The sequence below is a fragment of the Pseudochaenichthys georgianus genome, chromosome 20 (assembly GCF_902827115.2).
Source record: "Pseudochaenichthys georgianus chromosome 20, fPseGeo1.2, whole genome shotgun sequence".
NCBI lineage: Eukaryota > Metazoa > Chordata > Actinopteri > Perciformes > Channichthyidae > Pseudochaenichthys > Pseudochaenichthys georgianus.
In genome coordinates, this window is record NC_047522.1 from 13,466,387 (window position 1) to 13,482,899 (window position 16,513).

At 37.4% G+C, this 16,513-nt stretch overlaps 1 protein-coding gene across 1 annotated transcript in view; it reads left to right on the forward strand.

Moving 5' to 3' along the window:
• Positions 1–10,940, forward strand: part of tmtopsb (teleost multiple tissue opsin b) — a 31,210-nt gene extending 20,270 nt beyond the window's left edge. Inside the window, exons 3-4 of the mRNA XM_034108848.1 lie at positions 4,202–4,435; positions 9,892–10,940. Coding sequence (XP_033964739.1) covers positions 4,202–4,435; positions 9,892–10,215 — 558 coding nt within the window. The 3' untranslated portion in view covers positions 10,216–10,940. The remainder of the gene's footprint in view (positions 1–4,201; positions 4,436–9,891) is intronic.
• Positions 10,941–16,513: the final 5,573 nt, after the last annotated feature.

A 16,513-nucleotide genomic window follows, 5' to 3' on the forward strand; every position in this document is an offset into this window, starting at 1 on the left:
ACAATTAACAATTGACTGAATATGTGTGTCAAATAACCTGCTGAGCAAAAGCAGATTCAGTTGTGCTTCTCTTAAAATATGTACTAAAAACAACAACTATAAATGTCTTTTCTTAGCAACAGCAGATGTGATAGAATATTAAAGGCCATGTTTGCATTACAAACAGTACTGATAACTCCATCTTCAAATACCTCTTGCTACCCTGATGGTCCCATATGCTCATCATGTGCTTCATATCAGATAGAGTGACAGTATCTGGTCTATAATTGACCTGACATTGTCATAACATAGCAGTGTTTGCCCCCTCCTCTGTACTCTGTCATTAGAAAATAACTCCAGGCACGGGGTGCAGAAGCCTAAAATATCTGGATGCCATCCCTTAGGGTTTACACAGCACCTGTCACATGGACATGATGATTCAGTTCAGATCATTGTTTAAAGGACAGCTTTGGCAGTTTAGAGATTGAGGCTTTGTGGGAGAGCCACATTCATGCTCCATGCTCTGGTGGGACTGTCAGAACATATTTTTGGCCATACACTAATGAATTTGCTTCCAGTTTCTCAATATCAACCTTGCTCTTAAAGGTGTCCTATCATGCAAAAAGGGTCAGAAAACAGAACCCTCTCTTTTCCTCCGTAACCAAATCTCTAAAAACGGGGGTACAACGGAGCTGGTCCAGATTTGCGTTCGATATGACGTAATATCGGAAATGTGGGCTGGCTTTACACCCATGGTCCTATCAGAAACGTCGCTATCAGAAGCAATGCCTGACATGTTTTGGACGTAATATGGTCTTTGTTTACATTAGCAAGCATCGCTAACACTCAGAGCTAACGCTGTACTGGAGAGAGTATGTGGTAAACCCGCAAGAGAAAAAGCATTTGAGCTCCATACTGTTTCAGAAAGTATCTCGGTAGAATTGTCCTTCATGAGCTCTCGTCTCGGCTCCATTTTTTTTTTTTTAAAGCTACGGACCCAGAATCAGCACTTCTCTAACAGGGCTGAAATAAAGGGGTATGAGGCTAGAATGGGTGATCTGTTTGGTATTTTGAGCAAAACACTTCATAGACATGTTTTTTTATATATCTGAGACCTATAATATACATCTACAAATAGTATAATAGGAGACCTTTAATATATTACACACACACTCAACTGTAGGTTTTAGTCTAACAGTTACACAAGTTTCCCTTCGGTTAAACCTTTACAAGCAGAGATTTTGTTTAGAAACCTCCTCGTGGGGAAAATGGTCAGACTGATTCATGAGTGTCATGCAATACTGTATAACAGTGTTTTTTAATTGCCAACAATTCTAAATTTGATTTGATTATTTTAAGTAGGTCCATGTATGGTTCTTTGTTAGTCTCACACAGTGTCACTATGCATGGTCGGCCTGGCCTTACGTCATAAGCACTGAGCTAATCATTGGGTTTATGTAATTCAGGTTAAATTAAATTACAGAAGCTACACCACAACACTTTAGGAATGATGGTTATCTGTCCGCTTTCTCACTCTGGCTTCTGCCTATTGATTAGCTCATACTAGAATAGACCCACCTTCTTTAAATTGGTAATCAATATATGACAAATTACCCCCTGTGAGCTTGACATTGGGATTATAATTTTTTATATAATTGATAGCAGCCGTCTATCAGTGGAATGAGAACATCCTTGAATGTACCTTTGATGAAAGTTTACAGTATAAATCCTGCTTACACCTGCCACACCATTCAGCAAACATTTCTTGTTTACAAAATTAAACAAGTGATTATCTAAGGGGCTATGAAATGTATGGCATTTTTTTTAAACTGGTTACAGTAATGCAAAATACAATTTATAGATAAAAGGCAGAAACATGGAAACCTCTTTGATGACCTTTACATTAAGAAACACAGGCAACAATAGCTGTTAGAGAAATATATTAAATAAGTAAGATGTGTAGGCCTACTATAAAAGTCAGTTTAAGAGAGTTGTCCTGATTTGAATTTAAAAACATAAAAAAACACAAAGCTTCATACAGTATCTTATAGTCATGCACAAACAACAATTGCACATACAGTAATATTTGTGACAGTATGAGGAGCAAGATACTTCCTTCAGATAATTCTATTAGTGGATATGTCAATTATTGTACTTTAAGGTTTCCCACTGATGCAAACTGATGTATGCATTCAAGTGTGAAATTGCACAGACCAAAACAAAGGTCTGAATCATTCTCATTCCTCTCCCAGACTATGTTGTCTGTTTAATTTAGATTTTCTTTGACTTATATTTCCCAATCGCATGAATATTTAATAGATTCTTAATGCAATATATATGTTGGCAGAAGAGGATTTGATTGTTTGGGTATACATGTCACTCGAGCATTTGCAGCTCCTGAGGCCTGTACGACGAAGCCGGATTTTCGCTTAGCGGGCTAACTGCAGCCAAAACTCTGGGTTTATGGTCCTACGACACCGGTTCTCTTTTTAGCAGGCTAGATCTCCATGGTAACTTATGCTGAACTGCTAGCCTGGTCCGGAGCAGGTTAGGTTGCAGGCAAAGAGATCAACTCAGTGAAAGCACCGCCTGCTGACCAATCAGAGCTCAGTGTGCGGAGTTTACAGCGATCAAGTCATATTACAGGAGAAAGGAAATACAGAAAAACTGCCGTTGCAGGAAAGACGGCCAGCAAAAACTGTGTGAACGTGAAAATGAATAGAATATCACATCCCATCTTCAGAGCAATCTGACTATTATAACATTAGCGTTAAGAAAGCTTACTTAAATATCTGCCTCAACACAAGTAACCGGATAATAGTAACATTACGTACAGTCCGCGGCACTGAGTGCAGACGTCGATGTGTCCCATTATCATTCATATCACATATCACATCATACATTTCTTTATCTGAGTCAGCTTCTTGAGCTGTATCTGGACAACCAGTCAATCTCAAGCCGGCCCCTCAAAAGCATGTGCTGCTTTATCGTTAGTTTTGCATTTTACACATTACTATTTTGTTCTTGCGAACCAAAAGTGACAATTTTTAGAAGAGATGGTGGAGCTGGAGTGAGTGACGTTTTGCTATGCCTTAATCCTGATGGACAGGTCGCCATGGTGACAACTTGTCAACCATAAGCACTAAAGCAATGCATCTTCATTTTACTTTAAAGGGACCATCATTGACACAATGGATATTATTTTTCATTGAAGAAGGCTTGAATCTAGCATTGAGACCATAAACAGATATAAACAATGTTATAATAAATCAAGTAGGGCTATTTACTTGAGAAAGAATGCAAGTTTTTGCCACTTCAACAATGGCTTTACTTTTTAGAACCAGAATGTTGCTGCCTATTTAAGACAGGCCAGACATGGCAAATCTCCCAGGTGAGTGTGCAGATGAAAGAAAAAAGGAAACATCAATTACTTTCTTGTTGGTAACATTGCAGTCAGATTATTCTGAGCTGCCTGCTATATGGGAGCAGCATCCTCAGGTAGTTTAAAATTAGTGTTACGTTCCCTCCAAGTCTAGGGGTACCAAGGGGAGTAACAAAACACAAGGATGACCAAGCACGACAAAAAAGAGAGAAAACCGATCTCTGGAGTAACGAACAGGTCATTTAATGAACAAGACAGGAACACGGGCTCACCAGCCAACATGCACAGAATACTAAAGAATCAATATATCTAGGCGCACATCTCCTATCAATCGGCAAGACACAGTTTTGTACACAGGCAGTCAGAGGACGAAAAAAGGAGACCTCACTGCAGTCTTCCTCCGGTCCTATATGGAGGCTCTGATTGGGAATTAGGAGCACCTGGGGAGAGGCTGCACCTGGGGACAATCAGGCAATATTTAAGGAAAAGCCTAATTATCCATTAACATTAACATTAACACGTAAGAAAAGTCTGTAACTAATGTGTTTGAATTCTTATTAGTTTTACCCTATGAATGACTCTTATAAGCAATAAACAGTAGGGTGTGTGCTCTTCTGGCAGGTGTTTTTTTGCTCAATTATAATGATAGCTCGGGTGCAGTTTGTAACTTATTAATATTAACTGACCCCAGGTAAAAAATCAAACAATATAATTGTCTCCTGAATCCTCAGACCAATTAAATTGAAGTTTATGTTATCGAAACTGTGTTGTTTTTCCTTTCTTCTTACGTACCATGTGTTTATTTGTTGTGTATCAATATCGTTTTTGTTCCCCTCCCAGGTCCGCAGTGTGAGTTCAGTGGTAAACCGGCGCAGAGAGCACCGGGTGTTGGTGATGGTCGTCACCATGGTGGTGTGCTACCTGGTATGCTGGCTGCCTTATGGAGTGGCAGCCCTGCTCTCAACTTTCGGCCCCCGTGACCTTTTGACCCCACAGGCGAGCATCACGCCGTCGCTGCTGGCCAAGTTCTCCACCGTCGTAAACCCTTGTATCTATATATTCATGAACAAACAGGTGAGATTTCTTTCTCTTCATGCATTGCCATCTTGTTTATTATAAAAAAGTGTCTGTTAAATGTATTTCAAAATGTTATTTTTCTGCTAAGAGTTAAATATAATGTTAATTAGGATTTAGGCATCATGTTTAGCCAAAGTCTGTCGGGATGTTTTTTAATGGTTAAAATCGCTTGCATTCTGAACAACTCAATCACTTTACATGATTGATTTTAGTGGAATTGTAACTTATGGCAAACTTTTAGTGTTCTTTCAGTTTATTTTATTGTAGATAGGGAGGTTAAAGTAAAGTGTTTTGGTGGTAAATTGTTATCCTAAACTAAACACATGTGGTCAGTTTCAGCAATCTATTTATCTGCTCTACTATTCCTGAAAAATCAAATACAGAGGTTAGTTAAAGGAGATTGACAGCCATGGGAGGGTTAGTGAAGGCACATGCAGACCTCCTTCCTCCATCTGCTGGCTCCTCATTGACACCTTCAGACTGAACACATCCAGCTGTGAACATACAGGAAGAAAACCGCTAAAAGGCATAAACACACACACACACATGCACACACACGTACACACATACACACACCGTTAAAATATGTCAAGCCACCGCTTCTGCCCACTGTGTGTGAGCTTGTGATACATTTCACTGACATACAAGCACACAGCACAGTAATTAAAGGAGGGAGAGGAAGTAATCTGGTTTATGCCACTGGCTGTCCTAATTGGCAGCAAAGAACATTTCAAGGGTCTTTGTAGTAGCATTTCACCTTCAATAAATCATTACCACAGTCCTTAGTAGATTAGTCTGAGCATTAAAGGTCAACTCATGCGTGTCTACACACTGCTTGGGACATTTTGACAAGATTTTCTTTAATACCTCTGTAAATAATGTAATAACTCAGGTGACCTGAGTACTGTAAGTATTAGGTTATTTTGTTATTTCTCACTCTGATTGTACAGTCCTTCTTGCAGCTATTTAAATGTATGACTGTAACTTAACCAAGTCATTTTTTGTGGGGTTCTTTTAATACACAATGTTAACCAGGTATTACAAACCGCTAATGTAATCTAGGATAACATTTTTCTTCAAAAAGTAATTGAGAATGATTTTTTCCTTTTTTCATTCATCTAATGTCTTTTTGGCACAAATTACACGATAATGCAGCATGACAGAACTGACATCAATGAAGGATAATACGTGGGTAGAAAAAAGGGAGGAAAAAAGAGAAGAATAATCAATAAATGTTGGGAAAAAAGAGAAAAAAGGGAGGAAATAGTGAGAAAGGGGAAGACACAATTGAAGAGTAAATGAAAGAAGAGATAGCAGGATTGAAGAAGAAGAAATTGTTTGGATGGGTAATCTACAGTAAGTAGTTGTTGAGGGAAGACAGAAAACAAGAAAGGACGGTATTTATTAAAATAAAAAAGGGAGATAATGGGGGGGAAGATGGATGGACAGAAAAAGCAATGAAAAAAAGATAAATGGAGATAAAGAGGAAGACATTAAGTAATGAGAAGATAGAAAGTAAGGATAAAGCAGTGACACATTTCAAAAAGACCATAAGAAACAGTGAAGGAAAGGGTAAAGGAAACGATGGAACTAAATGAAAAAACTGATATAAAGAGTAACCACAGGTATTGAAAGAAAAAAGGTGACGAGCGGGATAAGGAAATCCATGTAATATAACCTTCTCTTAACAAAGCTTTGGATTAACATGTGATGTTAATATCAAGGAGCGACACTGCGCTGGTGACCTTTCATTTTCTCTTTTTATCTATACTTCCACCTCAGTCTGTCTCCTCTGTTGGACAGCATGTCTCCTGTCACTTTTGAGATTGGGAGACATTTACATTTCTTTGATGTCACAACTGTCTGCTCTGTCTGGTCGTGAAGGTTTCTTTTTAGCTATATGTGTGTGTGATGATAAAGCTACCGAACTGGACTTCCACGGCCACAGATAAACTCACAGGAAGACACACTGTGTGGCACTTTCAGTCTTCAGTTCCTCCCAGCCCATAACTATGGCAGAAGTGTGTTGAGGCGAGTTGAATACTTAAAGCGCTGCGCAGATTCATTCCCCGGATCTGAGCTGTCAATCTTGGATTGACTCCTTTATTGATTTTAGGTTTTTTCTGCATAAGGTTTTCACATCTTTTTGGTGTAAAGTCACTAAATACATTTACTTCCATACTGTTTACATTTGAAGATGCTTAATACTTCTATTCAACATTTTAGAGGGATATATTGTACTAAATCCTCCATTACATCCATCCATGTATCTTGGCTGTAACTTTACAGATTAAGATTTATAACAACACATGTGATTCATTTATAAAACATGATTGTGTGCTAAGAGTATACAATCGTTTGTTGTCAAAGTGTGGTCCATCACTACCAAGCAATAAACCCATAGAAGTAATATAATAATGTAACTCTCTGAATGGGACCATTCTGCTTTTAAGATATAGGAAAGCGTAATAAAATGTACTATTAATGTGGATTTCTTTTCATTTTTTATCAAAATACCTTTTTTATTTCAATATTTGGATACACGTGTTTGTCCAAAACTGTTAGGAACCTTGACTCAATAGCTTGGAGGACTCAAATGCACAACCCAGAGACAAAAAAGGTTTGAAGAAAAATAATCTTTACTTGCAAAAAACAAAATCACTCTTTTAGAGGAAATAACAAACTGACAAAAGTAAAGCGCTCTCATGGAGGAAAAAAGGCAAAACACTGAATCTCTTTAAGCAATGGCTGGGATCTGGCTTGTTGGGACAATGAACAAGACGAACCGACAACTAACAAGGGGAGACAGGACAATATATACATGAGGTAAGTGGGCACAGGTGGAAACAATCAGGGGCGGGGCAGACACTGACGATGGCGGGAAAAGGAACCAGAGCAGGAAGTAAAGGGACCTGGAATGAGACAAGGTAAGTACAAAATAAAACAGGAAGTGGAACATAAACTAAACTAACATGAACATGACGAACACAAACATGACAAAACTTAACATAAATCAATCAATCAATCCATTTAAAAAATGTTTAACAAAGTAATGACTTTTTACCTGTCCTCACTGGTTTAATTATAAGTTATCTTTATTTTGTTTTCATAATAGGGACAAGGGAAAGGTTTCATTAGAGGAAAAATTGTGCAATCGTTGTTTTTTCTATCAAGAACTTTCTGGTAGAATAAGATAAAGTAGAATTAGAGTCTACAGCAGTGTATTCAATGGTACATTTCTTCTTTTTTCTTCCTGGAACATAGATCTACACAAATGAGACACTATTACCAGGCTAATCACAGCTCTCTGGAAAATAATACATTAGGATTTAAAACACATGAAGATTCTAAATGGAGTGCCAATTTTGAAAGCTGGATATTTTCCTCGGGGTGACAAATTAATTGGCTCGTATATCATGAAAGAGCTTAAGTACTTAAGTTAAAAAGCACCACTGGTCTCATTTGTCATATCAAGCTCTGGGTGGAAACATGCGAGGAAACTATTCATTCATATGTTGTAATGAGATGTAGTGAAGTGTCTCATGCGGCACACTCATTTGCATTGCGGCGCCCTGGGGAAATGTAGTTGACTTAAAGTATACGTGTGGAACCAGAGAGTATACTAAGTACACTACGTTTATCCAGGGGAGCTTGATGCCTGCTCGACTCCTAACATGGAGGAAGGAGGAAGGATGTCAATAGAACTGTACTAATTCTACACATCATAAAGAGTTACATGTTCATTGTATTCATACTCGTTTTTGGCCATTACTTTGTCATCTGTTAATATTATTAATACTAAAACTACAGCTATATACTATTCCACCACTCATACTAGACTAACCCTAGTCTACTACTGCTACTATACCTCAATTTCTAAGTCTTATGGTACTGTTTTACTCGTAGCTAAGGTCACTTACAAGGTCTTCTTGTACTTTAGGTCTACTTCTTCTACTGCTATACATACCATTCATTATGTTGTCACAACTGTCTGCTCCCATTCATTGTTGTTATCCCTATTTATACCATGACTATATGCCTACAGCTATACTAGGTGTACAACTTGTAATACTGCATCCCCTACTGATATTTGATTAGCGTTATTATGAAAGAAAGAAAAAATTGCATTAATTTACTTATGGTTCATGTATTTTATATTATTATATTTTAACTACAAATGGTTACAAACATCCTTTCACCTTGATTTGCTGCGACACCCCTCGTCCACCACCAACTGTTAAGACCCAATCTTTGACTCCTGATGTGGATCTCATATTAACTGGTTTCTAAACTGCAGGTTGAACTAAAGTTTTGTTGTTGAAAAAAGCAGTTTACTGGTGCTGTCTTTCATAGTTCAATTTCTACTTTTACAAACATAATAACACATTATCGCTACAATTCTATTAGAGAAGTTGAGTAAGAGTAGAGTACAACGTTTTTACTAAAAATAAAAATACTTTAGAATGGAGAAAATCAGGAATAAAAAAAAAATACACTGTCACACTATTGACGTATACTCCTTTCCCACAAGTATTTTGTTCGATGTGGATATCAACGGAATTCTTTCAACCTCACAATAAACTTTATTTATGAATTTGTGATGATTTTTAAAATGACATTCTTCTTTTGATTTCTTTATAAGACACTATGATTTGCAAAAATAAATGAGTAAATCATGTGTACTTTTACTCAAAAAGATGATTAGGTATTAAAGTTAGGCTACTTATACTGTATATCCTACATGTGAGAGTGTCAATATAATTCAATATAGTTTCAACCCACATTTGGTTATAAACCTTTATGTGTAGACTACACATCTCATTTCATGTCAGTGTGAGAATATTTTGTGTTAGAGGTAATGTTGTTGTTGTTAGGTAAGAGAGTCAAAGGCAAGTAACAAACATTGGTGGACAAGGACACAAAGAGGAAGAAAGAAACTCCCTTAAGACAGCAACACAGCCACACTGATAATAGACAGGGTTTAATATTTTATACTTTATTTTGAAACAAAAACATTAAGGAACAGCTTGGATGCAGTCTATTTGTTTTCCTTATGCGATTCAAGAGCTCTTCAAAGTATAGTAGGAGCGGGGGCTAAAACCATTTGATTGGGATGTACACCTAATCTCATAGGACCAAAGACTATAAGATAATATATTTATCCCAAAAGACTACAAGAAGCCCAATCAGTAGTTGGTGTGACTTAAATCATAATGTAACAAGATATATGCATTATTGAGGAGTTAAAAATGTGAGATTTAATAAACAAATTGCTTCCTCCTAAACCTAACACTAATCCTTGACTATTAATGAAAGTTTTATTTTCATTTGATGTCATGAAATCCGGGTTGTCCTTACTTCAGACTTATTGGAACAAATGTTATGCATTTTTTTCATTATACTCAATATAGTTTTTGAATTGAATGACACTAATCCAATGTGTATGTTTCCAGTTCTACAGATGTTTCAGAGGCTTCCTTGGATGCTCTACACCTGAAAGAGGCTCCACCTTAAAGACATGTTTACGGCCAACCAGGACGCTTCGCACCGGCCGCAAGCAGAAGGAACTCAATGCGACGGATCCTGCCCTGTCCACCGTCAACCCCACACCCAACTCCATCCAAAATGTGTCTCAGAGAGCTAATTATGTGCCTCCGTGTTCATCGAATCATCATTCAGCTGTTTCACACTCCCCTGCTGCTAACACTCGCAAACCCAAACTGATTCTGGTGGCTCACTACAGGGCATCGAAAAGGGGAAATGAGAATGGGAACTGAAGGTGATGAAAAGGTCACAGGTCGCAAACCAACAATTATGCTGTCCTGATACAAGGATTTGACTAGGATTTAAAAAATTAAAAAACTAGGACGTTTTTAATCCCAGAAAAGGTTATATTGTTCTGTGAAGTCAGCAAACAGAGATACACACAACATGCCAGTTTAATCCTGTTTACAAGAGGCAATGTACGCACAGGGCTAAGCGTAGTGCTTCATGTTAAGATTACCCATTATTAAATCCACATAAATAGGTTAAGCATTTTGGCTGTATTAATTAAATATAATTGTTACGTTAATTAATAATGTTCTTTTTTGATCGGAGAAATTAATCAGAAATAATTTGAAGAAGAAAAGCGTTCTTTGGGGGAGATTTCATAAATCTTTTGGTGTTTTTTTTTTTAAACGAGGTGTTGCTCTACTCTAAACAGGATTATTTTTTTCAAATCATTTTTCCCATTTGTAATATTTAAGGATTTCATATAGTGTACAGTATTAAAGATGTGTTGAACAAAAGTATGCAATTAAGAACTGAGGAGTTGACTTCATTTGCTATTTTGCTTTGATGCATATAGGCCTTCAGGACTGGGACTTTTATGAAAGCCATTAAAAGGGAAATGTTGCTATGTTATTAGTGAGATTTCACTGTTTTGAGTTGTCTTGATGTTTCTGAAGCTTCTGTTTTTCTTTGTTTAGCAGAAAAGTTGTTCTGTGTTGTATTTTATTTGCTTATGTAACATAAATGAAATCTGTTCACTTACAGATGTAACTCTCTCAATCTTTTTCATTTTATCTGTCATTCTGCATCCATGTGTTGATTAATCCATGAATTAGGCATGTTTTACATGATGGGAATTAGATTCTACATTAAAGCCTTCGTCTTGCTGAGAAACAAACAGAATAGGAGCCCTAGAGTAGAATATTACAACCAGTGTTGGGCAAGTTACTTCCAAAATATAATACAGTATATTATTTATTACTGTCTTTTTGAAGTAATAAATTACATTACAATATTACTGTCTCTGAAATGTAATGAGTTACACTACCTTTATATTACTTTTGAGTTACTTTACCAAAATAACCGCAAAAGAATGGCTAGATATTTTAAATGCTAAAATGTAGTTTAGTGCAGCTCTTTATACATCCAGTGAAGAGCAATGTGGTATAGCATAACTTAACAACTGTGCAGGCCATTAAGGCTACTAACAACTTTCACGGCTTAGTTGAATACTCGATTCTGATTGTAAATTCTTAACATGTGACTGTTACGACCCTGGGTCGTTAGGTCATTTGTGTGTACATTTGTCCCTCCTCCTGTGTCTGTGAGTGTGTGTGTGTGTGTGTGTGTGTGTGTGTGTGTGTGTGTGTGTGTGTGTGTGTGTGCGTGCGTGCGTGCGTGCATGCGTGCGTGTGTGTGCGTGCGTGTGTGTGTGTGTGTGTGTGTGAGTGTGTGTGTGTGTGTGTGTGAGCAAGCAGGCGGTGCCTGTTAGCTGATTAGCTACCTTCTGCATGCTGATTGGTCCACCTGGGGAGACGTCGGCCGCTCTCTCTGACTTGACTTCTCCTACTCCCAACACAAATTTGCGTTACGATATCTTTCCTGTTGTGCTAATACTTATTTATACCGTATACTAGTGATGGCGAGATGAAGCCTTATGAAGCTTTGAAGCTTTCGAGCCAATTGGTTCACAAAAGGGTTCATCTCATGAGGCTTCATTATGGGCTTCATTTGGGAGGATTTTAAAAAATATTATTTTTTTTTGTTCTGGGAAAAAAGTCAGAATTCTGACTTTAATCTCAGAATTCTGACTTTCTTCTCAGAACAAAAAAACATTTATTTTTTTGGGAGAAAAAAGTCAGAATTCTGAGATTAAAGTCAGAATTCTGACTTTTTTCTCAGAACAAAAAAACATTTATTTTTTTGGGAGAAAAAAGTCAGAATTCTTTTCCCTTTTCTGACTTTTTTCCCAGAACAAAATTTTTTTTTTTTTTTTTAAAATCCTCCCAAAAAATATATTCATGTGGCCCTAATCCTCTTCCGTATTCTAGTGATGGGAATTCCGGCTCTTCTTGGTGAGCCGGATAATTTGGCTCACCAAGAAGAGCCGGCTCTTTCGGCTCCCAAAGGGCTCTTCAGTTTACCACATATTATACCTTTTAATTAAATCAAATGTAGCCCTGTTTTGACTAATGATTTATATGTGTACACATATATCACTTAAATTATTCAAGACATCCTTTGTACTAAAGTATTCAAAAGTAAAAATTACATGTTTAATATAAATTATTTGCTGTGGCCAATTGTTTTCATTGCATTTACAGACCTGTGTAACACTCTGATACCACCCAATGAATGCATTGACTTGCTTGTAGAACCACGCTACACAAAACAAATGGCAACACCTATAAAAACTATTTTAAAAAAGGGGCTACTGTATCAACCTATATAAAGTATATAAATATAGTTTTTCTCCCTACAGGAGAGGGGAGCGTGCTTTGAGATCAACTGCTAGGCTGCAGCGGGGAGAAGAGGGGGACAAAAAGAGATCTCCGTCCTCCGTGTTTTATTCTTATAGAAGTAAGAAGAGAAGTAATGGGTCAGAAACCCTCCTTTTTACGCAGCGGTCCAGACATAGACATCATAGCTACGGCGACACATATTCAGTTGCCAGTTACTTTTGGCATTAGGGCAGGGATATCTTTCAAGGTTTGACATAATGAATTGTGCTACTTTTAAAGCAAGCAACGATGTTTTCAAATCTGTAATCAAAAAGCTCCTCAAAAACACTATAGAAGCAGTTCCTGCCGTTGTTACGTTAGTTCAAACAGTAACAACGGACTACTTTTCTTAGCGGATGCATGTCAATTTAAATCAATACATAAAACTATTTTTTAAATCAATAAAATCTTTTTCTAAATCCATAAAAGCATTTCAATTATTATTGGGAGTCATTGCGTTACTTTGTTGAGAATGTGGCCATGTGTAATAAGCGGGATAATGTCCACATTGCACATTGCATAATGTGCATTCATGCCGATCTAGATCCCTCCGCAAAAACAAAACAAAAAACGGCTCGTTCGCGGGCGAGAGCCGGCTCCCGTCGTTCACTATAGGAAACGCCCCTATAGGAAACGCCCCTATAGGATCCGCCTCCTCGCTGCGGTCTGCAGCCAGACTCTATTGATCGACGAGGCTTTTGAAAAAGGCAAGAACTTTATTTGGGAAAATAAATATGGTCACATTGAAGAGTCAAAACTGTTCTTGGCTTTGCTTTGTTCATAGTAGTAATGCTCATGTCATTTGCTCACTACTAGTCTTTTTTTTACCACCAGATGTGCAAAAACTACAGATACATTTAATATATATATATTATATTATTATCGGTTATCGGTATCGGTCTTGAGAAGCAGGAAGTTATCGGTATCGGTTTCAAAAAACCAATATCGTGCATCCCATGTATCCAGACATGTAAACACTGTTATTACAAAGTGGAAATAAATACATTCAACAGATGTTAAAAATGGATTGCTGTAAATAATAAATGTCTGGTAGACAATCAAGTTTATCAAATCAATTGTCAATGTATCACTATTTTTCACATCACATGCATTTTCATCACCTCCATTCTTTATTTGTGTTACATCCACCCTTGAGGACACTTAAATGATAAATGACAATGTTATGTTATGAATGATGAAAAATGATGAAATGTAAGATGGGGAAAATTATGTAACATTGCTCTGTTTATCACATTACAACTGTTTTAATCAAATCGGCTTTAGATTAATCTAATCACTTTTCCAATTCACATCCGTTATACCCCTCTATTTTTCAATTCACATGCATTTTCATCACCTCCATTTTTGACAATTGTTTTTTTTGGCTGTAGATCGTGTCAGAATCAATATAGATCTTTTTATTTGAAAGTAAATTCAGATTGTAAAAAATTAGTTTCCGTCTAAAAAAACATTACTTATAGTGAAAACCACCCTTGAATAATGGGATAGTAGACAAAAACCTTTAAGAATCCAAACTATAACATAATAATAAGTACCCTGTATCAAGATTGATGCAAAACAAGTGAAATTTGACCTTTTTAAAGAGGTTTAGGTTATTAAATGTTAACAAGCCATGGAACGGTGTTTGCTGCATCGTGTTGATGCCAATTTAGTGTTGGGCAATCGGGCTAGAAACAAAAGTGCTAAATTGGCATCACTGCACATGCGTGTGCTTGCGCTTTCGACTTTTTACTCTTAAAAAATAATTTTACTCGTGAAAAGTACATTATCCGTACCGGATACTAATTTCAGCCGAGTTTTAGGTTCAACCCTCCTTCGCTTTACACTATATACTCGCTATTTCACTCGGGCAGCTCTTAATTTCCAACCCACTGCTAGCTAGCTAGCTCGCTAACATGCTAACATCCTAAAACTAACTAACGTTAAATATGAAATATGCATCAAAAGGTGTGGCGACAGTCAGTCTGAGACAGAGACTAACGTTAGAGGATTCATTCGCATTGTCTGCTGATGAACTAGATTACATTTGAATGTACTTACTTGATAACTCCAGTCCGGGCTCTGAGCGAGGAAGAAAGATGGCAGCCAACTCAGATTTCAAATTCATTTCAGTTTTGAGACACTGCGTGTGACGTCATATTGCGGGCGCATGCGTGTTACATACAATGCCGAGGCTGACTCATGTTATCAATTTAATGCAACGGATTTTTCTGAGTTTACAAATATTTTTCAAGTTGAAGTTTTTGTAACTCGTCTTAATGAGTTGTAATGGGCAGTGGGTTCACTCAGCATGATAACATTTGCTCATCTGACTAAAAACCAATATCCTTTTTAACAGTGTGGCTTTAAAAACCAACAACTGACTGATTCTGTAATTTTTAGGTGGACCGTAGGCCACGATCAGGCCATTTGGAATGAAATGGGAAAAAATGAATTCCATTTTATGGACTTGCTTATGTGGACAACTGAAGAGGATTGTACGAGCAGAGTTAGTGATGTGCGGGTTAAAACATATTGTGATCAATCACACTAAATTACAGTTGACCCAATTAATGGTAGTCGTGGTAATACAGTTTATTACACGATCCTTTGTTTTTACAAGACTTTAAAAGAGACCAAAACACTATTCAAAGATCTCTAATGAGAACACATTTGAATGTGGAAAGTTCACTGAAACAACTATTTTATCTTCAATCTTACAAAACAAACATGAGATAAGATTATAATACACACTTTCCCATTAGAATGTAAAGGGACTGTAGTCTATGCTTGACCTGAGTGTCAATGACGTCGTACCATGGACAACTGTAAAGAAATTCCAAATCAAAGATCCTGAACTTAATGCGTGTTTTGTGCTAAAAAAAATCAGCATCGGCTATCACGCACAGTACGGTGATTTGTATGAGTAGAAGAACTCCAGATGGGTGCTTTGGAAGCCATTAGCAGGTCGAAGAGACTAATCAGAGAATACAGAGCCTCCAATGCCAGAAACATGGAAGACTTCAAAAGGAAAACGGATAGAATCAAAGGATATGATTGGTTCAGAGCAGGATCATTTGAAAATGGCACAAAAGGTTTTCAGTGTTACCAGTGTTATTATACTGAAGATAAACGCCACAACTGGAAAGTGTTTATCCTGTAAGAGATTTGAATCAACAGGAAAAAAATCTCCATGTCGTAATTCAGTTATATTTGGTTTGAGAGGAAATACCATAGACAAAAATATAGGGTGCCTAGTCAGGACAATGGAGGGAAGGTTCTCCTTTTAAGGTTTATTCATTAACCGGATATGGATAGAAATTCAATCATCTAGTCGTTGAGTTAAGTGCAGCTTCACTTGTGATCTTGAATTCTGGAAAGGCGAGGGGCACGAGCTGGGTAAAGATGCGACTCACCTACTTTCTCTCGGTAAAGTTCGTTAACTATTGTCTGATGTCGTGATGATATCGGATTAAGTTGAGGGCCGAGGTGAATCATGCTGCATGTACGAACTCCATAAACTCGGTTTGCCTTCTGTCTGTCTCAGCTGTCTGCTCAGCCGACTCTAAAGCTTGTTGAACGATTTCTTCAGGCATATTCTGCATTGGAGGCATGGAGGATGTGCTTCTGGCAGGACTCAGCCGTTCCCTCTCCTCTTTATGCCTGTGCATCTGCTCTACACTATGTTCACCGCATATTCAGTACAATTATCCTCCATGTATCTTGTGCACTGCACGGTGCATTTTGGGTGTACAGATAGTGAGACAGGGAGACTAGTTTCCTCTCTACTGGTTGCTATATT